We start from the raw sequence: 27231 nt of genomic DNA, 5'->3' as shown, positions 1-27231 counted from the left end.
TTTTATGGATCACTGATATTAAACTTTCAAATTTGGACTGGTTTTCTACTATCCTAGGAGCTAATTCAGGAGGGTGTGTCATATTGTTGATCAGTGTTATAGAAAAAAAGCCTTGTTTTCACATAGACTTGAGTCAAGAAGGAAGCAGATAAACATTCTGGCAACATGGAAAGGGTTTGAGTTTTTTTTTTTTTTTTTTTTTTTATGACAGGCAGAGTGGACAGTGAGAGAGAGAGACAGAGAGAAAGGTCTTCCTTTGCCGTTGGTTCACCCTCCAATGGCTGCCGTGGCCAGCGCGCTGCAGTCGCCACACTGTGCTGATCCGATGGCAGGAGCCAGGTACTTATCCTGGTCTCCCATGGGGTGCAGGGCCCAAGCACTTGGGCCATCCTCCACTGTCCTCCCAGGCCACAGCAGAGAGCTGGCCTGGAAGAGGGGCAACCGGGACAGAATCCGGCACCCCGACCGGGACTAGAACCTGGTGTGCCGGCACCGCAAGGCGGAGGATTAGCCTAGTGAGTCGCGGCGCCGGCCATGCAGGTCTACTTTTTACAAAATTTGTTTGCTTTTCCTTCCTTCCTTTCTCCCTCTCTTCCGTCCTCTGTCCTTCCTTCCTTATTTCTCTCCTTCCTTCCCCACCTCCCTCCCTCCTGCCCCTTCTCTCGCCCTCCCTTTCTCTCTGATTCTGCCTCTCATTTTCTTCTTGGTTTGGACTTCATGTGAAGCTTGATTAGTAACTCTTGTTCCACACTGTGCTAGTTTGTGGTCTGGGATTCAGTGTGGGACAGGGAAAGGGAGGCTACAATAACAGCAAGTAGATGTCATGGTGGTAAGAGGAAATAGGGAGTCGTGGGGCTGAAAAACTGTTTTTGTCCTTTTTAACTTTATTTAAAACCAGAGATAAGGAAAGACAAATGTGACTCATTTCCCATCTACATGTATGAGGTTCATTTTTTGGAAACAGGCTTTAATATTGTATGATGGAGTCAACTCTGCTATAGATTAAAATGGAAGTGTGATGATGAAGAGAAAGATGGGGTGAGGAGAGGGGAGGGAGAAGGAGAGAGGGGGAGAGGGAGAAGGAGAGGGAGAGATCACTCTACTGTCTACTGGTTCACTCCCCAAATGGCAGCAACAGTTGGAGCTGGGCCAGGCCAAAGCCAGGAGCTTCCTCTGGGTCCCTACAGGGGTGCAGGGACACAAGTACTTGGGCCGTCTTCCACTGCTTTCCCAGGTATATTAGCAGGGAGCTGGATTGGAAGTGGAGCAGCCAGGACTTGAACCAGCACCCATATGGGATGCCAGCACTGCAGGCAGAGGCTTTACCTGCTACACCACAACACTGCCTCGCAATTGATTTTTAAATTGTGGAAAATCTGCTCCACATGATAAAGTACCTTGGAATTGGAGAAAATCTGGAACATTTGTTGAAACCTGCACTAATGTGACTGAAATCTTTGATTTCTTCTTTGCGGAACACTCGTAGAAACAGGGCTACCTGGACTCCCTTGAGAGGTTTTCAGGGTTTGAGGAGCCTCTAGGCTCTCAGAATAGAGGCAGAATCTCCGCTGTTGTGGGTGGTGAGGTGGTTCTAAGTTATCCTCTGAGGCGGATGACTGGTTGAGGCTTCAGTCCTCTCCCATGTCCCCCGTGGGCATACAACCTGCATTCCTGGCTACTCTCTTGTCCCTGGGAGGATTTACCATCCCCTTGTCCACTTGGAACGCAAACGCTGTTCATGGAGTAGAGATGACAGCCTGTGAGTGCTTCACCCTAGGAGAACCAGGGCAGAACCTGAGGAAGCGGACTCCTCCCTGCCTCCTACCTTGATGGAGTGCGTCTGAGTTTGGATCACATGACTTGGAAGAGTTGCATTCTGGGTCATTCCAAGAGGCGAGTGAAGTTTCCTCCAGGGATCTCCTGATCCCGAGCCTTCTCCTGCAGATTGGGAGTAAGGTGAATGTGGCCCCACCTAATCGCATTCGATGTGAAGCCCCTTCTCCTCCTTCTGTGTTGTCTTTGCTGTGTTGGAATACTTGTGGATTAGACACCAGAGAGCCATTGCCCGGCAAGCAGCACCTCTCACCGGACGATCCAGATAGAGTGGGAAGGGGAATAAGAAAAGTGGGGGCCAAGACTTCGACTTCCTTGCTGAGAAACCTTGACAAGTGGGACACATAATCTCAAAAATTTTTATTTGTCCTCTAGGTCTTTTTGTTTTGTTTTGTTTTGTTTTTGTTTGTTTGTTTTGACAGGCAGAGTAAACAGTGAGAGAGAGAGACAGAGAGAAAGGTCTTCCTTTGCCGTTGGTTCACCCTCCAATGGCCGCCATGGCCAGCGTGCTGTGGCCGGCGCACTGTGCTGATCCGAAGTCAGGATCCAGGTGCTTCTCCTGGTCTCCCATGGGGTGCAGGGCCCAAGCACTTGGGCCATCCTCCACTGCACTCCCTGGCCACAGCAGAGAGCTGGCCTGGAAGAGGGGCAACCGGGACAGAATCCGTCACCCCGACCGGGACTAGAACCTGGCGTGCCGGCACCGCAGGCGGAGGATTAGCCTATTGAGCTGTGGTGCCGGCCTCCTCTAGGTCTTAAGGGACCAAGCACAGATTTTATTTCTTTGCATGTTTTCCTTAAAGCAGCTACACTTCCATTTGCTTTTCTGATGGCAGGTGAGTGTGGGAGACTGGAGATAATTACCTAAAGGGCAGGTCCCTGAGCCACTGGGAGTCTTGAACTTACTGTGTGAGGGATTCCTACTCTTTTAATTGGGAAGACAAGTCTCTGTGAGCCTCGAATGTTCTTTTCTGCATCCAGTGCTTCGAGGGCCTGGGCAGTGTGGCTTTGATGTGGAGGTCAGATCCTTTTGGCCTGGCTCTACCCCTGGGGAGGGCAGCTCTTTCCCCAATTAAGCCAGGTTCCTTGGGTAACAACAAGCCCTTGTTTCTTGTTCTGAGCTAACCGGATTGGTATGTGAACCAAGAGCCCTGTGCATGTTAGCGGCAAACCCACTGCTGACCTTCAGGAGGTAACACCGCTTCCTCCTCTGTTTCAGAGGCGCAGACGTAATTAATTTATTGTCAGCCTTAGCGGAACTAATTTTTATTGTTGTTGCTCTTTTTACCTTGTCTCTTGGCTTAACAAAGCAGGAGAAGGTCAGCTTTCTTTTAAAACAAAGCCCAGAAGTGTTTAGTACATTGTCTTGTTACAGATGGGGACTACCACGGGCTGTCCTGGCCAATGATTTCACCTACTCTGTAAGTGCAGGGTTCTCAATTATTGGTAGAAGACAGGGATGGAGAGGCCTCTTATGTAGTACAACTTTACATTAAGGTGAATTGAATATTACATTTGTTACTTTTTTCCCAAATACTTTTAGCATTCCTGCTCCCATATTTTAAAAAGTTTATTTATGTATTTTATTTTAGAGAGAGAGTGAGAGAGAGAGAGATCCTCCATCTGCCGATTCTCTCCCCAGATGAGCGTAATGACCAGGTTGGGCCAAGGAAAAGCTAGGAGTAAGGAACTCAATCTGGGTCTCCCACATGGGTGTCAGGAACCCACCTACTTGAGCCATCACTGGCTGCCCTCCCAGGGTGCACATTAGCAGGAAGCTGGAATCAGGACCTGAGCGACACTCTCCAATATTGGATACTGGCATCCCAAGGGGTGTCTTAACCATGATGCCAAACATCCATCCCTACTTATTTTTTTTTTATTTTGAAGTAGTTTTAGGAAACACTTGCCCAATGGCACAGAGAATAAATACCTTTTATACCTTGTTTCATCCAGCCTTCTCTGTTAACATCTTACATAGTCATAGTCTTGTTACTGAAGCTAGGAAATTAAAATGGATACAATTATTTAATTATCAGATGTTGTTAGAATCTTTATTTATTTGAAAGGCAGAGTTTACCCAGAGAGAGGGATAAATGGACAGAGAGAGAGAGAGAGAGAGAGATTGAGAGAGAGAAAGAAAGATCGATCTTCCATCTGCTGGTTCACTCTCCAAATGCCTCCAAGCTGAAGCCAGGAGCAAGGAGTATCACTCAGGTTCCCATATAGATGGCAGAGACTCAAGTAATTGGACCATTTTCTGCTGCTTTTCCAGGCCATTAGCAGAGGACTGGATCAGAAGTGGAGCCGCCAGGACTATATGTACTGCTGTACTGCAATCCATCCATGTCCTTGGGATAATGGCTAGTCCTCAAGCAAGAGAGAGTGGCTCACCCTGACTTCACCTGGTTACTGGGGTGACAGTCTGCATTAGCTAATGGAGGGAGGACAAACTTCTCTCATCTTTATGGCAGGAGGTAGTTTTGCACCTGGGAGTATGGTGCCCTTGGAAGGTAGATTTCTACCTACCAAAATTAGGCTCCAAGCCTTCCACAGATGTGAGGGAGAGCGAGCGAGCAGCTCATTTGAGTTTTCCCTTCTCTGTCCTGAACTCAGTTGTTTCTCTGAGGACTGCAGTTCCTTTTATTGAAGGATAGTCTTTGGGAATCCGTATTTGGGCATACAGGTGCTCTTGGTTACTAAGCCTTGTGGGTTTTGGGCCCCTTCAGCAGACAGAACTAGAAATACACCTGTAAGGTGAGTTGGAAAAGTTCGTGGAAAATGGAATTAAAAGGTAAGCTTATTTATGTTTAAAGATTTATTTATTTAAAAGGCAGAGTTACAGAAAGACACACACACACACACACACACACAGTGAGTAAGAGAGAGAGAGAGAGAGAGAGACAGAGACAGAGGAGAGAGAATCTTCCATCTGCTGGCTCACTCCCCACATGGCTGCAACAATCAGGACTAGGCCAGGCTGAAACTAGGAGCCAGGAACTCCATCCGGGACTCCCACCAAGGTGGCAAGGGTTCAGGTACTTGGGCCATCTTCCACTACTTTCCCATCCACATTAGCAGGGAGGGAGCTGGATCACAGCTGGAGCAACTGGGACTTTCACCAGTGCTCCTATCGGATGCCAGCACCTCAGGTAGCAGCTTAACCTGCTGCAGCATAATGCTGCCCCCCATCCCAACCCTGTTTCTTTCTTTCTTTCTTTTTTTTTTTTTTTTTTTTTTGAAGGTTTATTTATTTATTTGAAAGGGAGAGAGAGAAAAAAGTTCAACACATTTTTATTTATTTGAACGACAGGTAGCTATACTGGTAGATAGAGGGAGAGAAAAAGAGATCTCTCATCTGCTGGTTCACTCCCCAGATATCTGCAAGAACCAGGAGTGAGGCGGTTCCCTCTGGGTGGCAGGGAACCAAATGCTTGAGCTGTCACCTGCTGCCTCACAGGGTACACATTTGCAGGAAGCTGGAATCAAGAGTGGAGCCAGGACTTGAACCCAGGCACTCCAGATAGGAGATGCAAGTGTCCCCAGTGGCATCTTAACCTCTGTGCCAACCAGCTGCCCCTGCTTGGCATCATTTTCGATAGCAATATCTTGACAACATAAGCTAATTATGTCTGGCACACAGCAGAAAATACATTGTGAGAGGTGGAAAGAATGAGGGGTCCCTCTTAAGGCCGGCTCCTTCCCTTGGAAGGAAAGCACCATGCTGAGAGGTTTTCTTTCTTTTCTGCATTGGGCTGTAGAGAGGGTTGGTTGGTATGGTTAACTTGGTGCTTGGGAGAGAACTTCAGGCACAAATGCTTCATTACATGGGACTATTTATTTGAAAAGAAAAGGCTTAGGTTAACATGTAATATTTACATCCTGAAAGTATGTGAGGAGGCTACCTCGAAAATTTGTGGACAACGGAATTAAAAGATAAGCTTATTCTTGTTTAAATATTTTTGACATCCATGCAAATGAGGGGATCTTGTAAGAGTTCATGAAAAGTAATTATATGAAAAAACTGTACATTGATTTCAAAATTGTTTTGCACCAAAATGAACTTATCTTTTAATTCTGTTTCCATTAAATTTGTGAAGTATCCTCATTTTTCTGGTAATTAAAGTATACTTCATCAGTATTTCTATCAGAGAATTAGAGTTATTATACAAAAATGGGAAAGAGGGACATTAACTGTGAGGCTGGGTTTAATTTTAGTGGGAAACATGCTTAAATTCTTAAATTTAGCTCTTAGTCCTAGTCCAAGAAAAAAACTATTTCTTTTGAAAAGTCTCAAGCACTTAGCACCAGTCCATCAGCTTTGGTTAAGGATGGGACACATTCCCCTACCCCAAAGCCATTTGGAACAGTGGGATTTCATGGCATTACAGGTCTGTTGGTGGACAGTGCAGTGTTGGAACAGTGTTAGGGGTGTTCCTGCTCTTCAGGAGTCTTTTAGTTTTATCTTTTTTAAAAACACTGATGCTTATTAATTTAAATTTAATTACTATCCCACTTGGCTCATGAGATGAATGGTTACAGATGAACATCCAGCGAGCATTTGAAACTGAAATTTATAGATGGATTTGTGAAAACATCTAGTTGACTGTTTATCCTTGCTATCTTTATACCGATGTCTGTGTTGTTAAACGGAATCCCATTTGGTCTATGTAATGATTTCTTCCAAGTCATACAGACCCCTATTGCCTTAGTAATTTAAGGTTAATAAGGTTATATTTTTACTAGTTTAATTTTAAAGGCTTTTATTTTTGTTCATGATAACTTACATTTTATTGTATTTTTTGTGATGTTTATAAATATATATTTAAAGATTATTTGAGAGGCAGAATTAGAGAGAGAGAGAGAGAGAGAGAGAGAGAGAGAGAGAAACAGAGGGGAAGGTCTTCTATCTGCTGGTTCACTCCCCAAATGGCCACAGCAGCCAGGGCTGGGCCAGTCCAAAGCCAGGAGCCAGGAGCCAGGAGCTTCCTCTGGGTCTCCCATGTGGGTGCAGGGGCCCAGGCACTTGAGCCATCTTCTGCTGCTTTCCCGGGCACACTAGCAGGGAGGGAGTGGGATTGAAAGTGGAGCAGCCAGGACTCGAACTGGCACCGGCCAGATAACCTGCATTTTAAATACGCTTTAATGTTTTTGGAGAACGTGAGGACTTGAAGTGACCTGCCTCAGATGGCTCACACAGAGCTGGCCTCCAGGGCTTGACGTTGCCTCTCAGTGCTGAGCTCCTGACTGTGTGGTGCTGCCTCCTTCATCCTGTGCTCATCTGCCGCCCCCCACCCCCCAACCCCAGCGGAGGCTCAGTGAGCGTTGGGGGTGGGGACCCGTCTGCCCTCCTCCGTGCTGAGTCCTCCGAGCGCAGAGCTGGGGCACAGCTGGTGAAAAGTTAATCTTTGCTGAAAATGTTAGCACCCCTTCCTTGGAGTCTGTTGGTGGGTTAACCTCGCTCTCGGTATTAATGAAACACTGAGTGTAGATCATGTACAATGACACATTCTTCAGTGGGGGTCCTGGGCCTACGTGACTTCTTCCCATGCCTGTGCCCCTGCATACTCAGAATTGCTCACTTTCATCCCGTAGCGTTGGGGACACACTCTCAGCCGTTCTGCATTCTTGGTGGAAATTTTACATTCCACTGCCTTAGGCTGGTTCGGCAACCAAAATCCCATTTGGGGAAGTAAAACAAAAAATGACAACAGTGAAATAATCAGTATGATGTAGTAAGAAAGAAAACAAAAGACAAGACAAGCCAAAAATCCACCCCCCACCTCCCGTGCCCAAAAGCTTGGTTTGTGGCAGTTCCCATTACTTCTGAGAGTTCTCTTGGGTTAATCAGTGATTTTTTAACTTTATAGGGGTCATATCGCTCTCTTCAGCACAGCATTAGGAAAACTCATGCAGACTGACTGTTGAGTGCCTTCACTCTTTGAGTTTTTCTACAAGATTAAGTACCCTTTACAAATAATTATTTTTGGGATGAAGTTAATAAACTTGACGTTTGATATCACATTATCCAAAACGCTTAAGATTTTCAGATCTTTCAAATATTCTGTAGAGTGCAATAAAGAAAAAAATTAAGCCAGGATGGCAATAGCTTAAAGTTGTTTGGTTTGCTGGAAAACTGATTTGCTGGATCAAAATGTGGTGACAAGACTTAGCAATATAAATGTTTATTTAGCATATGCTTGCACTTGAGAGTTTTCATGCAAGGCATTCCGTATGACGAGGATATTATCTTTTGGGTCACTTTTAAGCTAAAAGGAAATGCTCTACTTGCTACGTTTGGAAGAGCCAACTTGTTTGTCTGTTAGCTTGTTTTGAATTGTCTTCCTGTCAGTGAAGGGAAGCAGTCATTTTAGACAAAAGTTCCACAGGCTAATCTATGAGCCGATGCTGCAGTACCCGTTGTTGTCAGGAAAAAGAACCTTCTTAATAAGAGATGATGATCCACACTTGATGGATAAGCACCACCCTCCCCTGGGAGGCAGCACCTGGACTGGGTGCAACAACACGGGCACCTTGGCAGGACCCAGGTAGACTCAGGAGGTTTCATCAGCTCACAGAGACTAATTGGACCCTTCTGGGAATGTTCTAAACAGCTTGTTCGTTATAATTAGAGACATCTTCCATAACTAGGTTCTCACTGAAGTTAGGGCAGTTGGAATTTTAAAAGGACTCGTATAATGTTGTTGAGAATATCCTTTCCGAAATATTTAAGTGGTTTGCCTGATTTTGCCACTATGCTAGAATGTAGAATTTCTAGCTGAATCTGGGGTTAACAAAGTTCAATTTTCGTTGTTAGTGTTATCCATAAATCACACTGCTGAAGACAGATAAAAATATTTGCCAGATAGTACCTGTCAGGAGAGAAACTTAAGTGGACTTGAGAAGATACAAGAATCTTTGAGTAAGGGTGCCCTAGATATGACATATATATAAATATGTTCATATATTCAATTATATGTATGTAGTCCAAGACAGATCTTTTATTGTAAAAGCTCTTTTTTTTTTTTTTTTTAGATTTATTTATTTACTTGAGAGGCAGAGTTATAGACACAGAGAGAGGTCTTCCAGCCACTGGTTCACTCCCCAGGTGGCCGCAACAATCAGAGTAGGGTCGATCTGAAACCAGGAGTCAAGAGCTTCTTCCAGGTCTCCCACTTGGGTGCAGGGACCCAAGCACTTGGGCCATCTTCTACTGCTTTCCCAGGCCATCAACAAGGAGCAGGATCGAAAGTGGAGCAGAGGCTGGCACTGTGGCATAGCTGGTAAAGCTGCCACCTGCAGTGCTGGCATCACATATGGGTGCTGGTTCTAGTCCCGGCTGCTGCACTTCTGATCCAGCTCTCTGTTGTGGCCTGGGATATGTCTATGCAGCCATTTGGGGGAGTGAACCAGTGGATGAAAGACCTCTCTCTCTCTCTCTCTCTCTCTCTCTTTTTCTCTCTCTGTGTCTGTCTCTCTCCCTTTCCCTCTGCCTCTCTCTAACTCTGCCTTTCAAATAAATAAATAAATCTTTAAAAATTAAAGAAAGTGGAGCAGCCAGGACTCGAAGGGTTGTCCATAAAGATTGCTGGCACTGCAGGCAGATATTTAATCGTCTCTGCCACAGCACTGGCCCCCAAGACAGATCTTAAGTGCACGCAAATACATGTTTACTGTTTCTGCTGGTGGCCCGTTTTCTTCTAGCCCATTAGCAGGCTGCATGGCCTAGTGGCAAGAACTGGGTTATAAATCCGAAGTGCGTTTGTGTGTCTCTTTGCTTACTGTGTAACGCTGAGGGGTGGGGAGGCTTTCTCTTCCCATCTTTGCAATTGGAACAAAACTGCCTCCGAAGGTTATTTTGCAGAACAAAGGTGAACTGTAAACTTATTTGAAAATGTCTACCTTATAAACAGACATTTACAAGCCAAGGTGATATGTGGAAAATGCCTCACTGTTCAAAACTGTTCCTAATTTTTATTTAAACTTTTTACAATGTACATGGAGAGAGAGAGAGAAAGAGAGAGAGAGAGAGAGATCGATCCTATCTGCCCTCTGGTTCACTCCGCCAGATGCTCACAAAAGCTGGGCTCAGCCAGGGTGGAATCCAGCAGGTAGGTTTCCTACGATGTCAAGGACACAACTGCTTGAGCCATCACCGTGGCGTCCGAGGGTCCATATTGGCAGGCATCTGGAGCCAGGCACCAGAGCCAGGAGTTGAATCCAGGCACTCCAATGTGGGATGCTTGCCCCCTAATGACTGTTTAATTGAAGGATTTACAAGTCAATTTTATGCCCAAAGCACAGTGGGTGGGTCTTTGGGTTATAGGTGAAGCTGTTTAATAAAATAAGAGATGCAGTTCACATAAATATTGATAACGTAAGGTGAGTTCCCTATATTTATGAAAAAATGTAGCAGAGATTCAGACAAAATGATAAAGCGATTCCCAAGTGAGTAACTGTGTCCCGCCGAATAAAGATTAAGTGGTAGAATAGTGAGAAATGAGGTCAGAGTGTGGAAGGCTGGACCCAGCTCCAATGTGACTGGGGCACGGGGACTTCATCTCCAGGCAGTGGCTGCCCTTGCATGGTACATTTGGGTCTGTGTTTCAGAAGACTGATTCAGAAACAGGTGGACAAGAGGAAAATGGCTAGAGGCAGGGGGACTGTTAGAGCATGATGGGTATGGCTCATGAGAGACTTGTGGTCTTATACAGAGAAGGGCACGGATGAGACAAGTCTGGGGAGGGGATCACCAGGGGACTTCATTGTTGGATATGTCCCATGGCACATTTTCTGTGAGTGCTTTGAACAAAATTAGGTGATTTATGAAAATTGAATAATGCCAAAAAATTCTGCTAAATTGATTAAGTTTAGGTACAGGGCCTGGTGCTGTAGCATAGTGGGCTAAACCTCCGCCTGTGGTGTTCTCCTATGGGCATGGGTTCATGCCTGGCTGCTCCAGTTTTTGGTACGGCTCTTTGTTGAGGGTTGGGAAAGCAGTAGAAGATGGCCCAAGTGCTTGGGCCTCTGGACCCATGTGGGAGACCTGGAGGAAGCTCTTGGCTTTGGATAGGACAAGCTCCGGCCATTAAGGCCATTTAGAGAGGAATCCAGCAGATGGAAGACCTTTCTCTTTGTCTCTCCCTATCTCTGTAACTCTAACTCTCAAATAAATAAATAAGTAAAATATTTTTTTATTTTTTAAAAAGTTTAGGTACAAACATAGTTTTACAAATTTCTGTTTTCATGTAACCAGTTAGATATATCCTGCTGGGGGCCGGCACCGTGGCTCACTAGGCTAATCCTCTGCCTAGCGGTGCCGGCACACCGGGTTCTAGTCCCGGTCGGGGCGCTGGATTCTGTCCCGGTTGCCCCTCTTCCAGGCCAGCTCTCTGCTGTGGCCCAGGAGTGCAGTGGAGGATGGCCCAAGTACTTGGGCCCTGCACCCCATGGGAGACCAGGAGAAATACCTGGCTCCTGCCTTTGGATCAGCGCGGTGTGCCGGCCGCAGCGCACCGGCCGCGGCGGCCATTGGAGGGTGAACCAACGGCAAAGGAAGACCTGTCTCTCTCTCTCTCACTGTCTACTCTGCCTGTCAAAAAAAAATAATAATAATAAAATAAAATAAAAATAGATCTATCCTGTTAGGAGAAAGATCTGGGCTAGAGATATTTATCATTGGCAAAATGATATTGATGTAAATAGCATTGGGTTTAATAAATGTGATCAGGGAAGTGTTTACCTTAAAAAAAAGGCAGGAATAAATCCTGGGAGATTAATAGTATTTAATTTTCTGGAGATTAATTTTTCTTAAGTCCAAAAGAGCACAGTGCTAGAAAAAGATATTTTAGTGTGTGTCAGATATTATATAGGATATAATGTTTTATAAGAAACATCTAGAAAAAAGTGTTCTGGTTTTTTAAAAAGCCCTTTAATATGCATACACTATAAAAATTAATAAAGATAGGCATTCTGTATATCTTGTAATTTTGTTTTGATCACAAACATCTTGAATTATTAAGATTTCCCTCAGCCCGGCGCTGCGGCTCACTAGGCTAATCCTCCGCCTAGCGGCGCCGGCACACCAGGTTCTAGTCCCGGTCGGGTGCCGGATTCTGTCCCGGTTGCCCCTCTTCCAGGCCAGCTCTCTGCTGTGGCCAGGGAGTGCAGTGGAGGATGGCCCAGGTGCTTGGGCCCTGCACCCCATGGGAGACCAGGAGAAGCTCCTGCCTTCGGATCAGCGCAAGGCGCCGGCCACGGCAGCCATTGGAGGGTGAACCAACGGCAAAAGGAAGACCTGTCTCTCTCTCTCTCACTGTCCACTCTGCCTGTCAAAAAAAAAAAAAAAAAAAGAAAGAAAGAAAGAAAGAAAGAAAGATTTACCTGGTGTTTTTTTCCCATCCTTTTACTTTCAATCTACTTGTGACCTTATATTTAAAGTTTAGTTTTTGTAAGCATGGATAGATGTTAATTCTGTATGCAGTCTGACCATTTCTGTCCTTCAACTGGAGTTTTTAGTTCATGTACATTTAGTGAATGACAGGTTTGATTGGCTTTGAGTCTATTGCTGATTGCTCACTCTTATTTTTTTAAGCTTTTCCTGCCTTCTTTAGGCCTAAAAACATTTGAAATATTATTCTATTTTATTTATCTCTATTGGTTTTTTAGTGATGCCTCTTGGTGATTTTTAGTAGTTACTCTAAGGTTTGCAATATGCATCTTTAACTTGTTTGGGTTTGCACTATTATCTCAGGTCTTTAGAACTTGATAGCAGAATAATTTCATTTGTCTTCACTCAAACCTTTGAGTTTTTATTGAGTATTGCACTTCTGTGTTTATGAAATGTTACTCTTTTTGCTTTCAGATTAAAACCATTTAAAAAACCTTTAAAAGTACTCACACATTTCCCTCCAAATGTCTTCTGTTCGTTTCTGCAGATTTGGTCTTCCGTTTTGTATTATTTCCCTTCGGTCTGAAGAATTTCCTTTCTAAGATTTGGTTGTGTGGGTCTGCTGACAACCAACTCCCTTGGCTTTTGCTGTCTAACAATGTCCTTTTTGGAAGCCACTGTCTCAGAGAATGTTCTGTTGTGTCTCATCTGCTAGCTCCATGGCATTCTTCATTTCAGATATTCTGGTTTTTAGCTCTAGAATCTTCATTTCGTTCCTTTTTGAAGTTTCAGTCTCTGCACTAAGATTCCTCATCTCCCATCTATTTCACCTTTTCTGTTTATTTCTTTGGCACATGTGTAATAGCTATTAACATTCTTTTTTGCTAATTTTAGCATCATGATCATCTTTGGATTTGACTTTGATTTCATCCCTTGACAATGGGTCCTATTTTCCCCCTTTCTGTACATATTGTGTACTTTTTGTTGTATACTTGTCATTTTGTAGAAAATGTGTAGAAATTGAGTATAGAGGCTGACACTGCGGCTCAATAGGCTAATCCTCTGCCTGTGGCACCGGCATACCGGGTTCTAGTCCCGGTCGGGGCGCCGGATTCTGTCCCGGTTGCCCCTCTTCCAGGCCAGCTCTCTGCTGTGGCCCGGGAGTGCAGTGGAGGATGGCCCAAGTGCTTGGGCCCTGCACCCGCATGGGAGACCAGGAGAAGCACCTGGCTCCTGGCTTGGGATCAGCGCGGTGCGCCAGCAGCAGAGGCCATTGGAGGGTGAACCAATGGCAAAGGAAGACTTTTCTCTCTGTCTCTCTCACTGTCCACTCTGCCTGTCAAAAAAGAAAGAAAAGAAAAGAAAAAAGAAATTGAGTGTAGATAAGATTTACACTCAGAAAAAAAGCTCTCCCTCTTCTGGTTGCCGGGGGGAAGGGCTGAGTTCTGAAGCATCCAGGGTTGAGCTGGGTACCGTTTGGGCTGCAGCTTTATTCGGTTTCAGTTTGCCAATGATTTCAGCCCTTTGGAGGGTGGAATCAGGACCTGCTGTCTCTCGGTCAGGGCTTGGGAGTGATCCTCGTGCAATGGTAAGAGCTCTCTGGCCAGTCAGTCGGGCTGGAGATTCTCTGCTCTCCATGCATCCCCAGCTTTCCAGCACAGGATGTCTCTCTGCCCTTCTGTCCTGCTCTTGGCTTTTGCTATTCTCCCGTGCACCTGAAGAAGGGCCCCTGGGAAGAACTCGTGGAGAGGGTGGACTTGCTCCACGTCTGGTCTTCTCCGCTGTGCTGACTCACCCATACGTTTGCTCTTCTGCCTTCCATGCCCCTGGGGATGCAAGCAGCTGCAGAGGTATTCCCACTTGGAAAGAGTTCACCTCTCTCCGGAACGTAGTTCACCTAGGCTTCTTTGAATCTTATTCCCTTGAATGAGTTTTTAATAACTGTATGATTTTAGCGTTTCTTCCAGTTTTTGTTGTCATCGTGGGAGCAACAGTCTTCCACAATCTACTTCCCATCTATTCCTTAGTTATCTCTTAGTGAAACACCGAGTCTTTTGAAGAGATTGATCACCGTCCTGACCACTTGTTACATAGCTTTTTCTTTTCCATTGTCTCTTTCAGTCCACACATCCACGAGTTCCATGATAAGTGACATCGTTCCACGCAGGTTAGGAAATATTCCCAGCAGGAACTATGTTCTGATAGAGGCACCATACATGCCATTATGATGCACACATTAATAGGTAGGTCAGACTACTGCTGTGCGTTAGACATCTCAGCCAATCTTCCTTCCGTTTTAAAAATAAGACTATTGGGGGAAAAAGGATGATAATTTAAAAAAATCTCTTCGGAGCAATTTATTTTGGTTGGGTTAGATATATGGACTCCTAGGTAAATTATTTTCTACTCTGGTGTCTTAAAAATGATTTAATATTTTGCAAAGGACCTTGTTGTTTTTGCTGCTGTGTGCTGTGTTTGGAGAGTAGCAACAGAGTTTCCTCAAAGATTACCGCTTTGAAAACTCACTTTTTCTTCAATACACACCATAAGGAAAATCGAGTTGAAGGGTCTTTATGTAGGTTGCCCTATGTGTTGCCAATGAGTAACTTTAGTGCATTTGTTTCTCTAAATGCTGAAGTCTACCTTATGGACAGCCACAAAATCTGATGGATTTTAAAAATAAAATTATTGAAAATTGAGCTTTCAAATTGTGTAGTTGTTTTTTTTTTTTTTTTTTTTTTTTTTTGGACAGGCAGAGTTAGACAGAGAGAGAGAGAGAGAGAGAGAGACAGAGAGAAAGGTCTTCCACTGCACTCCCAGGCCACAGCAGAGAGCTGGCCTGGAAGAGGAGCAGCTGGGACAGAATCCTCCGCCCCAACCAGGACTAGAACCTGCAGTGCTGGCGCTGCAGGTGGAGGATTAGCCTAGTGAGCCGCGGCGCAGGCCAGTGTAGTCGGTTTTCATGAGAGGTTGGAGGTCATAAGTCTCTGTGATGGTATCTCAGTATCATCACCGCTTCCCCAGATCCTGGAGGCGAGTTTTCTCGCCAGGGTTCCAAGGGGTGGAGAGTGCTGAGCTTTGAAGCAGATGCAGCCTCTGAAGACTTCATTTAACCACCTCAGGGAGTGGTATTGCCACTTCATTAATTAGTTCATGGAGCGTCCCTTTGGGCTAGTTCAGTAGGATTATTCCTATTTGTACAGATCAAGAGACTGAGGTGTGAGGCGTGGACTCAGTTCACGGAAAAAGTGTTGGCAACCAGTTGCTGAATTCAGAATTTCGGATCGCTAGTTACTCAGTTTATTGACATTGATTGTGTTATTCCAAACATCTTTTTAAAACAATAATTTTAGTTTCATTAAGTTTATTTTTCATAAAAAACTCATGAAGGTTTATTTATTTATTTTGAAGATTTATTTATTTATTTGAATGACAGAGTTACACAGAGATAGGAGAGGCAGAAAAAGAGAGAGAGAGAGAGAGGTCTTCCATCCGCTGGTTCACTCCCCAATTGGGCCGAAGCTAGGAGCCAGGAGCCTCCTCCAGGTCTCCCATGTGAGTGCAGGGACCCAAGTTCTTGGGCCATCTTCCACTGCTTTCCCAGGCCACAGAAGAGAGCTGGATTGAAAATGAAGCAGTGGGTCTCATACTGGCTCCCATATGGGATGCTGGTGCATTAGGCCAGGGCTTTAACCCACTGTGCCACAGCACTGGCCCCTCTCATGAAGGTTTAAACCGAATGTTGACCCAGCTGTGATGTTGTCCCACTATGTGTTGTGGAATTTGTGAATTTAAGTTCTTTAGACTTATCAGGTTCACAGGAAGAGTTTATTTTAGTACAGCCGTCTGTGACATACACTCATTTTATGGAAATACCAGGGACAGAGCAGTAGGTTGGGAAGAGCATGTGTTTTGTTCCCAAAAACCAGCATTAATGTCCTGGCTCACTCCATTCTAGCAGGATGGGTATAGTTAAGTCTTTGTTGCTGCCTTTGATTTTCGAAGTACTTCCAAGAAAAGTTTATTCAATCAGTCTGTCCCTATCTATCTCTCTGTCTGTCTGTCTACCTGACCTGCATTCAGGGGGTAAAAACGAGGGCTTCGCCAGGCTCTTCTCTCTATCTGCAGAGCGACCTCTTTCTCTGATTCACTAACCCTATGTCAATATACGAATGAGCTGCATTTTCCAAGACAGCATTGAGCCCAGTGCAGAACCAAGGCAAGACTCTTACTGGTGGTGATTTCCTCACCCACCAATATTGCCAACCAGGAATATTAACTTGGCTGGATCCAAAATGAACGGATTTGCGTTGATATCTTTTAAAAAGTATTTATTTATTTGAAAGGTAGAATGACAGGGACAGAGGGAGAGGGAGAAAGATCATCTAACTGCTGGTTTACTCCCCAAATGGCCACACCAGTGAGGGCTAGGCAGAAGGTCAAAGCCAGGAGCCAGGGACTCCATATTGTCCCTTACAGTGGTGGCATGGGGAGTATGTGGGCCATCACCCACTGCCTTTCCAGGTGCATTAGCAGAGAGCTGGATCTGAAATGGAGCAACAAGGACTCGACTCTGGTGTGGAATGTTGATATTGCAAGTGGGAGGCATAACCTGATAAGCCACAGTACTGGCCCTGCCTTGGTACCTGTTCGTTTGCTTTGGTGCCATAGTCACACATCTCACAAGCTTGCTCACCAGTGAGACCCATCCCTGGGGATACAGGGGTCTGACACTCTTTCCAGGTGTCCAACCCTCTGCAACTAGCTGGGTTGGTACTTAATGTTAGTTATATCTGAAATGTTATTTTCAAGGGGCAAGGGAAAATCTATGGGCTAATATGAAAATTGATAAAAATCTTGAAGTATTTTCCATTATTTAAAGCCTACAATACTACTGTTGTCTCTACATTACTACTGAATGATCAATGCTTCATCTCTGATCAGTGTTCTGGAAAAGTTCCCTTATAATGAGTAGATTCTGCTTAATTTTGTGTATGTGACTTATGTTATTGTTTAAAACACTAATTAGAAAAAATTAGAAAAAAAATTAGAAAACGGGCAGAGATGACAACTGATGATATCACAGGGGCATGGTGAGACATGGGCAGAAATGACAACTGAGTGTGATGCGTGTGATGCACATTGCTAGATAACATTGATGCCAACATGTCACAGTAGAGTCGTGCAAGGAAAAACCAAGTCTGTAAAATACATACCATGTTAGGCCGTGGTAAGTGTTGTGGGAAAAACAAAATAGGGCTGAGGGACTGGGGGACAGGTGGGAGAGCTCCAGGGATGTGTATAGCAGCTTTCATGTGAGGGCCATCCCGGCAGGGTAGCTGTGGTTAGGAGGGGAGGAAGCAGGGCACAGACTGAGAAAGGCCTGGTGGGTACGTGGGCAGAGACACATTCCCGTTAAACCACTCTAAGCCATAAGAGTAAGCAGATATGCTTTGAGAGGCCTTTGTGGTCATTCAAGGACATTGTAAGCCACAGTCCTGGCTTCAGAACTGCATTCCTTGTATATCAAACCTATTTTCTTTGTTACAGTATGAACTATATAAATTACAGGACTCTGGGTTCAGTCAGGAATGCGCTTGTGATAAATTCCATGCAAGCTAAAAAATTGCCTATCTGCTATTTCAGCCAACTTCCAATTGTGACAATTTATACAGATATATAACTTACATATTTACGCAAATACATATTTACAGGGAAATCCATCATGGCATTGTTTGCAAGAGCAAGAATTTTGAAACAACTGAAAGGACCAATTAGGGACAGGTTAAATAAATTATGGCACATTCATGGACTGGAGTATAGACAGCTGTTTATTAAGAGTGAGGTAACCTTCACTCTAACAACCAATAGGAAACAATATCCATGATGAGTTTAAAAAAAAAAAAAAAGGCAAGGTGTACAAGAATGAGTGTAATAGGCTAATCCTCCGCCTGCGGCACCGGCATACTGGGTTCTAGTCCTGGTCGGGGCGCCGGATTCTGTCTTGGTTGCTCCTCTTCCAGGCCAGCTCTCTGCTGTGGCCAGGGAGTGCAGTGGAGGATGGCCCAAGTGCTTGGGCCCTGCGTCCACATGGGAGACCAGGAGAAGCACCTGGCTCCTGGCTTCGGATCAGTGTGGTGCTCCAGCCGCAGCGCACCGGCCACAGCGGCCATTGGAGGGTGAACCAATGGTAAAAGAAGACCTTTCTCTCTCTCTCTCTTGCTGTCCACTCTGCCTGTCAAAAATAAATAAATAAAATAAAAAAATTGTAGGTATATAATAGTTCCATAAAATAATACGCATATGTGTGTAGAGACTTTCAAGAGGAATATTTCACTGGAAGCCCTGCGTGTTGTGTTCCCAGCATGCATCTGGAGTCCCATCTCCCCTGGTGACAGTCACCAGAGGACAACGTGTCAGCTAAGAGGAATATTTCTAACTCTGGTTGCAGATTGGTGGTTAGGTAATGGGAGTGGGAAGGATGCTTTCTTTTTTATTATATGCTCCTTTTCACCACTTGAATTTTGTTCAAGTGCATGAATTTCCTATTAAGTGTTTTCTTAGGAAGTCAGCATCATGATATTTTAAAACTAGTTGTATATAATAATACATCCTTTTCATCGTGTCTGTTTTTTCTAAGACTTAAAAAATGTTTTTCCCAGTAAAATTTATCTTGTGGCATCAAAAAAGATTCATAAAAGCATCAGATCATGTATATTTCTTTACTTTGGAAAAGTACATTATTATCTGTACTAATTATGGTTTACAATACTGTAATTAGGAAAATAATGTAATTAGGTCATGGCATGAAAAATCTAGTGGAGACTTGTTGGTTTATGTGCTGAAGTATGTTCATTTATCAATAGTTTTACTGGCTTTGACTTCATTTTGTATCGCTATTTAACAAAGTTCTTTGGACATTTATTTGTTTTAAAGAGGTCTTTATGGTTATGGAATGCTGGCCCTAATAAAGTCTACATATCCATTCTGATTAAAAAGGAAAAACAAAGCATCACTATAAATGTTAGTTTAGGGACAAGAGTCTGTGTATTTAAAATGGAATGTTGTTATTATTAAATTTTTAAGCACTCTAAATTGGAGTATCTTTTATTTTGTTTTGTTTTTTTTAATTAGCAATAAATATTTGTAAATTATTAGTAGTATTTTAAATGCTTAATTAGTTCTTAACAGATTCAATACGGTTTGTAGATGCAATTCTAAGAACATAATGATATTCCTTTCCTTCTTCCTCCTTTCTCCCTCTCACGCTAAATTGGAGTATCTTTTAATTGCAATTTTGTAAATGTTTATTGTTCAACCAGTAGGCCCTGGTCGTTGAGCACTGTTTTAGGCACTGTTGGACCATTGAAGAATTCTTTCTTCTTGTTTTTTTTAGTTTATTTTATTTATCTGAAAGTCAGAGTTACAGAGAGACTAGGAGAGAGAGAGAGAGAGAGAGAGAGAGAGCAAGAGATGAGAGAGATGGTTCACTCCCTAAACGGCCTCAATGACCAGGGCAAGGCCAGACCAAAACCAGGAGTCAGGAGCGTCCTCTGGGTCTCCCACATAGGTACAGGGGCCCAAGCAGTTGAACCATCTTCCACTGCTTTCTCAGGCCATTAGCAGGGAACTGGATCAGAAGTGGAGCAGCCGGGACTTGAACCAGAGTGCATATGTGAGGCTGGTGTCGCAGGTGGTGGCCTTTTCTGCTACACCACAATGCTGGTCCCTCTTCTTCTTTTTTCAGGAAGGTGGCATAGTTAATGAAGAGAGAGTCCCAGAAATGATTCAGGGCAAGTATTTGATATTTGGGTAATTGTCCAAGTTTATAGCAGGTAGTTGCATGTTCATAGGTGCAGGTTCACTAAAAACTCTGCCTCTTATTGTATGTGATTTTAAGCAAGTTGATTAAGCTTTAGTTTCTTCATGTCAAATGGGGCTATGGTAATAATACCTGGAGCACTGTTTTGGTGATTCAAAGATACATGATGCCTGGCGTAGCAGTACAGGTGCCTGCTTCCCACGTCAGAGCGCCTAGGTTTGAGTCCTGACTCTGCTTCCAGTTCTAGGTTCCCACTAATGCAGACCCGGGGGAGCAGTGGAGATTGGGTTTCTGCCATCCTTGTAGGGGACCTGGATTTGGATTCCAGCTCTTGACTCTGGTCTGGCCCAGCCCCAAACATTGAGAGCATTTCGAGTGAACCTGCAGATGAGAACTTCCATTTTTTTTTTTTTATTTCTTAAAAACATTAGAAAACAACAACAACAAAAAACTATGGAGAGTGAAGACAAGGAGTGGATGCAGGGGATGTTTGGGAATGCAGGGGACAGAGGCTGGTTAGATTAATATACACAACTAGGAGGCTGGGTGGAGGGAGTGGTGCAGGAGCTGAGGGTACCGAGGGCTTGATCCTGGGCATCCTGCTGGAGACTGAGCCTGGTCTGTCAGAGGTGTGGTGGAAAGCATACAGACGATAGAGACCAAAGGAAGGTTTGGGCAGGAGGAGGACTGAATGGCCATGGGGTCAAGGGAGGAATTGAAGACACTTGGGCAGGTGAAGAGTCTTAGCAATGACAGACTAAATAGAGGCGGCAGAGGGGACAGAGCCAAGACAGAGCGAGGTGGGACTGAGTTTTGTCAAGCAATGCAAGTCCTTCTGAGACAGGTGGAGAGGCAGACAGACAGGATGACATGAGTCAGGTTGTGGAGGGAGGGGAGGCAGAAGGGCTCTGTGGCTGTGGGTAGGAGATGATCGGCTGGGTGTGTGTGTGTCTGGAATGAGACGTTAGGCTTTAGCCCAAGGGGGCGCGGATTGAGAATATGCATTCTGGCAAATGGGAAAAAGTCGTTGGCTTGGGAGCTAGATGCCCTGTCTGGGATGCAGGTGTCACATAAATGGTGGGGTTCTTTCCACCAGCAGCCTGGGCCTTGGAGGCCAAAGGAGAGGAGGCCTCAGCCACTTCCCTGGGAACCCCAAGTTTTTCCTCCTAGGTTAGGAAAAACAAATACAAGCTGAGTGGCTTATGTTTCTTTGCTTCCGAAGGTAAAACCAGTAATCCACAGCAGGATCAACGTGTCGGCACGCTTCAGAAAGTCGCTGCAGGAACCCCGCACGATCTTGTAAGTGGGAGCCCCTTACATTTCCGGTTGAAACTGGCTTGGTGGCTCCCTTTCGGTTGGGAGTTTGCTGTGTGGCTAAAGGCTAACAGTTCCGCACGGCCCGGCTTCTTGTTTCCTAGCCTGATTGCAAACGGAGACCTCATAAACCCAGCTTCCCGCCTCCTCATCCCGAGAAAAGCCCTGAGTCAGTGGGACCACATACTACAGATGGTCACGGAGAAGATCACGCTGCGGAGCGGGGCCGTCCACAGGTCTGTGAAGCAAACCTTCCCTTGGAGCATGGGCTCTGGAAGCCAAGTCGCCTGCAGCGGGCCCTGCAGTCCCTGGTCCACAGACACTCTGTGTGCCTCAGTCTCTCTGTCTGCAGAATGGACGTAGAATAGTACTCACCTCGGGAGTTGTTTCAAGGAATGTAGTAACAAAGAGCATGAAATAGTTCTTGGCACAGGGTAGCACGCTAGTAAATATAAGCTGTATTTATTCTTTTGGTCAAGAGTATAGGCCAGCCGGCGCTGCGGCTCACTAGGCTAATCCTTCGCCTTGCGGCACCGGCACACCGGGTTCTAGTCCTGGTCGGGGCGCCGGATTCTATCCCGGTTGCCCCTCTTCCAGGCCAGCTCTCTGCTGTGGCCAGGGAGTGCAGTGGAGGATGGCCCAAGTGCTTGGGCCCTGCACCCCATGGGAGACCAGGAGAAGCACCTGGCTCCTGGCTTTGGATCAGCGCGGTGCGCCGGCCGCAGCGGCCATTGGAGGGTGAACCAACGGCAAAGGAAGACCTTTCTCTCTGTCTCTCTCTCACTGTCCACTCTGCCTGTCAAAAAAAAAAAAAAAAAAAAGAGTAAAGGCCAGCTTTAACTTTTTTTAAAATATTATTTATTTGAGAGGTAGAGTTATAGACAGTGAGAGGGAGAAACAGAGAGAAAGGTCTTCCATCCGTTGATTCACCCCCCAAATGGCCGCAACAGCTGGAGCAGCACCAATCTGAAGCCAGGATCCAGGAGCTTCTTCCAGGTCTCCCACATGTGTGCGGGGGCCCAAGGACTTGGGCCATCTTCTGCTTTCCCAGGCCATAGCAGAGAGCTGATTTGGAAAAGGAGCAGCCGGGACTAGAACTGGCAGCGCAGGTGGAGGATTAACCTACTGCACTGTGGCGCTGGCCCCAGCCTTAACATTGTTTAGTTGGGAAGGAGTCTTTTGAAAGAGGCAGCTCGTTAAATCTTAACTATTCTTTTTATCCAGGAGATATTTATGATTATTTGATGGTCTGAACTATCTGATTAGGGTAAAAAGAAGCCATCAGATCTCAGGAGGTGGGTTTAAGGAGGAGACAGGTGAGAGGATTTATCTCAAGATTCCAAAGCATTTCTCATAGGCTTGAAATCCTGAAGCCTAGGAAATTTTCCTTTAATGGAGGTTGACATTTATTTTCTTTCAAGAGTGGGAAGGTTACAAATAATATAGACACTTGTGCAGCATATTGAAACGGTGAGTGTGTAGGTATACCTGTGTGTGTGTGTATGCACACTCACATGTACACACACATTTGAAAATCAATCAAGAGTTTTCTGGTCGTTCTCCTTGATACCTATCTTTCCCCGAGTCTTTCCAGAGGATTTTTCAAAAAGTTCATGGAAAATAGAATTAATTTTTTTGGTGCAAAAAATTTTTGAAATCATAAATTTTTCATATTATCCATTTTGCATGAAAGCTTGTAAGACCCTTTGATATATGATTTCCATTTTTGGGGGTCCCAGACCAGACTTATCTTTTAATTCAGTTTTTTCATGAATTAGTTGAAGTATCCTGGTATACTGCAGAGTACACACTTGCTTTCAAGTTCTTAGAACTGTTTTCATATACTCCTATATAAAAATACATAAATATATACACACATGTTAAAATGGACTATAAAATGATAGCATGTCTTTTAGTTATGCATATTTATATATTGATATATACAGTTTCACAGCCTTTGAGATTTTAAACATAACTAGGAATTTTAATTGAAAGTAATACTTTGTGACAAAAAGTTTAAAATAGAAGAGAGGGTCTAAATAAAAATCATTTGTCTCATATCAGGCTCCTCCAGTCCCCCTCCCTAGGATTTTTTGGTATCATTACAGAAATATTCCATGCATACACAAGGAAGACAACTTTTGTTTCTTAAAAATACAAATGGGGACATACCTACATACATACATATGTGTACATAAAAAATTGAGCGAATGAATGGTCATCCCCTGATATCTCTGGGGAATTAGTTTCAGGACCCCTCTGAGATACAAAAATCTATACATGCTCAATTCCCTTAAACCAAATGGCATAGTAGGGGCAGGTGTTTGGCCTAGCATTAAGATGCTGCTTTAGACCCCTGCACTCCTCAATGGAGAGCCTGGTTTGAGTCTTGTTTTGTTTTTGATTCCAGTTTCCTGCTAATGTGAACCTTGGAAGGTATGGGTGATGACTCAAGTAGATGGGCTCTTGCTACCCACAAAGGAGACCTGCATTGAGTTTCTGGTCCCTGGCTTTGGCCTGCCCCCCCCCCCCGTTCCTCTCAAATGAGTAAAAATAAATAAGCTAAATAAGATACAAATTAAATAATCAAAATGGTATGGTATTTTCATATAACTGACTCTCATCCTCCAACATACTTTAAATCATCTCTGGATTAATTCTAATACTTAAAAATATAAATTCTATATAAATAGTGGTTATTCTGTATTATTGATAGAATAATGACAAGAAGAAAAAATCTGTGCATTGTTAGTGATGAAGTAGTTTTTATTTTTCTAAATATTTCAACCCATGGTTGGTTAGCTATGCAGCTATGGAGCCCTCAGAAACAGGGACTGCTGGTGTATATGCATACATCTTTTTTTTTTTTTTTATCCTGTGACCGCAAATCTTAAAGATGATCCTTTGTACAATTTAGTGATATCCTGATATTTTTATGATTAAAATGTGTTCCATTGTATGAGAGTATGCTAATTTAAGTCTTTTGGAGGGAATTAGGTAATTCCCCATCTTTTGCTATTATATACATATACCTGTGTTTTATTTATTTAATATACTTCAATATCTGTTGATTATTTCTCATGAGCCAGGTATTATTCCAAGTGCTTTCCATTTTTTGACTTAATTAGCTCAGTGACCGTATGAGCTAAGTAGTGTTATTGTTCTCTTTTAATAGACATGAAATTTGAGACACAGAGGCAGATGGTGACTTGCCCAAGATTGTGTTGATGCTGAGTAGCAGGGCTGGGAATCAAGTGCAGTAAACAGTCTGACTCCAGAGCCTGTGCTATTAGCCTCCAAGTTACTTGCAAAACAAATGCCATGTACTTGTATTTCATTATCTATGTACTTTTTCTATCAGCCATGGCTTTTACACATTTATCTTATTGATTTATAGGCACTCTTTACATATTAGGAAATTTTTACCCTGTTCATGTGAATTTTAAATGTCTCCAGCTTGCACTTTCTTTATACTTTTTTGCATGTAGATAAATGGAAGTTTGAAGTAGACAAATTTTCATTCTTTCTTTATGAGCATTAGTTTATAACTAGCTTAGATCTTTCTCACTTGAAGATTATACAAAATATTCTCCTATGTTTTATCTTATATTTAAAAAATTTATTTAAACCTTTGGTCCTCCTGGGTTTTATTTTTTGTCAGGAATGAAGGCAGATCTCAACAATTATATATTGACTTTTTTGAATATATAGTTTTATCTTTTGACATACAATAAATGTAAACTCACCCAATAAATAATATAAAGCACACAAAGATACACACACAATTTCTTGTCCAGATGCACCTGTTCGTACTTGTGCTAATGAACAAATTCATACATAGACATAAAATCTGTGCAGATACCAATTAGAGATAAAATGTAGTTATGTGTCCCCCAGACACTTGAGTACTCAGGGAAACTGGGTCCTAATGTGACGCCAGGTAAGAGCAAGCTTTGGTGCTGCTCACTTGGAACCTGTCCCTTTAACAGAACAACAGAGTGGTCCTGGTGGGATCTTCTCCATGCATCAGTTTATTTCTATATCAGAAGCATATACAGAAATCAGTTAGACTCCCTGTTCGTGTTTCTTTGCCTTATAAAAAAAAGAGCAGCTGGCGCCGCGGCTCAATAGGCCAATCCTCCGCCTGCAGTGCCAGCACCCCGGGTTCTAGTCCTGGTCGGGGCGCCGGATTCTGTCCCGGTTGCCCCTCTTCCAGGCCAGCTCTCTGCTGTGGCCAGGGAGTGCAGTGGAGGATGGCCCAAGTGCTTGGGCCCTGCACCCCATGGGAGACCAGGAGAAGCACCTGGCTCCTGGCTTCGGATCGGCATTGTGTGCCCGCCGTAGCGGCCATTTGGGGGGTGAACCAATGGAAGGAAGACCTTTCTCTCTGTCTCTCTCTCTCTCTCTCTCACTAACTCTGTCTGTCAAAAAAAAAAAAAAAAAAGATTTATATAAAAAAAAAGAGAGCTAAAACCATGGGGTAGAATTTATTCAATACCTTTTACCTATCTGCAGAGGAAACCAGTTGAATCTTGGCTGTTTCCAGAGTCCACAGCTAGGCTGCCTTTTAATGCCTACCCATAAAAGTTAACTACTGATTCAGATCTAATGATCTGAAGGCAAATGAAAGAAGAAAGTCTGGCTCTGGGCCAGCGGTTCTCAACCAGGCGTGATTTTGCCCCCTGGGGACACTTGGCTGTCTGGAGCCATTTCTGTGGTCCTATTTAGGGGTGGGACTGGCGACTACCGCCTGGTGAGTACAGGCCAAAGCCGCTGGGTAACATGTCATGGTGGACAGGATGATTTCTCCAACAAAGGGTCATCTGGTCCAAAAATGTCAACAGTGCCACTACTCAGAAACCTTGAAGTAGGTCAAGGTGGAGAGGACTGAATTACGTGTCGAGGGTAGAAGCACAATGCTGTAGTGAAAGAGATTTCACATCTGTGTGCTAACTAAAGATACAAACATTGCCAGGATTTTTTTTTTGAAGATTTTATTTATTTATTTGAGAGGCAGAGTTACAGACAGTGAGAGACAGAGAGAAAGGTCTTCCATCCACTGGTTCACTCCCCAAATGGCTACAACAGCTGGCAAGGAGCCGATTCAAAACCAGGAGCCAGGAGCTTCTTCTGGGTCTCCCACGCAGGTGCAGGGGTCCAAGGACTTGGGCCATCCTCCACTGGCTTTCCCAGGCCACCGCAGATAGCTGGTTTGGAAGAGGAGCAGCCCGGGCTCAAACCAGCGCCCATATGGGATGCCGGTGCCACAGGTGGAGGATTAACCTACTGCGCCACAGCGCCAGCCCCACATGGCTGGGATTTTGATGGCTATCTTCTTTGTACTTCATGGCTCCATGCGATGTGGCCATTTATGCAATTGGTACACAAACTGATAGATCAATGAATTATTATTATTATCTTAATGCCTTTATAGATGGTACTAGCATTAATTATGTAATATAAGAAGATTAAGAATTGCAAAAAAAAAGAGATTATCTTGAAATCCTTCCAGTAACTAACTCTTGTTTAGAACCTTCAAAAATATACATCGCTCTTTTCTGTTCTAATTTTCTAATACTGTTTTCCGTGTTCTTTAAAATAATTCTTTAAATCACCTAGTGAAATTATCACTGTTTTTAATAAGTAACATATTAACTAGTTTATGGCAGCGGTTTTACAGTAAAGGGAGGTTCTTGTGAAACCCCCAGTTCTGGGACGGCCTAATGTTCATTCTCTTGCTGAGGCGGGACGGCAGGAAAAGAAGGAAGCATGAATGCTATGCAGTTCTGCATCATTAATTCTCGCACTGGGCTTTTCCTCCTGTCCACTCAGCCCTTTTTTTGTGACCCAGTTCTGTGTGCGGGTTTGGATG

The 27231-nt window shown here is 44.0% G+C and overlaps 1 protein-coding gene across 1 annotated transcript in view; it reads left to right on the top strand.

The window, feature by feature from the left end:
• DCDC2 (doublecortin domain containing 2) overlaps window positions 1-27231 on the top strand; it is a 172269-nt gene that overhangs the window by 32775 nt on the left and 112263 nt on the right. Inside the window, exons 4-5 of the mRNA XM_008262508.5 lie at window positions 21268-21344; window positions 21464-21595. Coding sequence (XP_008260730.3) covers window positions 21268-21344; window positions 21464-21595 — 209 coding nt within the window. The remainder of the gene's footprint in view (window positions 1-21267; window positions 21345-21463; window positions 21596-27231) is intronic.

This window comes from Oryctolagus cuniculus, chromosome 5 (genome assembly GCF_051225735.1).
Source record: "Oryctolagus cuniculus isolate XC-2025 breed Fujian yellow rabbit chromosome 5, ASM5122573v1, whole genome shotgun sequence".
Taxonomy (NCBI): domain Eukaryota; kingdom Metazoa; phylum Chordata; class Mammalia; order Lagomorpha; family Leporidae; genus Oryctolagus; species Oryctolagus cuniculus.
Note: the sequence above shows the minus strand (reverse complement) of the source record. Positions and strands in the feature narration are given on the sequence as shown.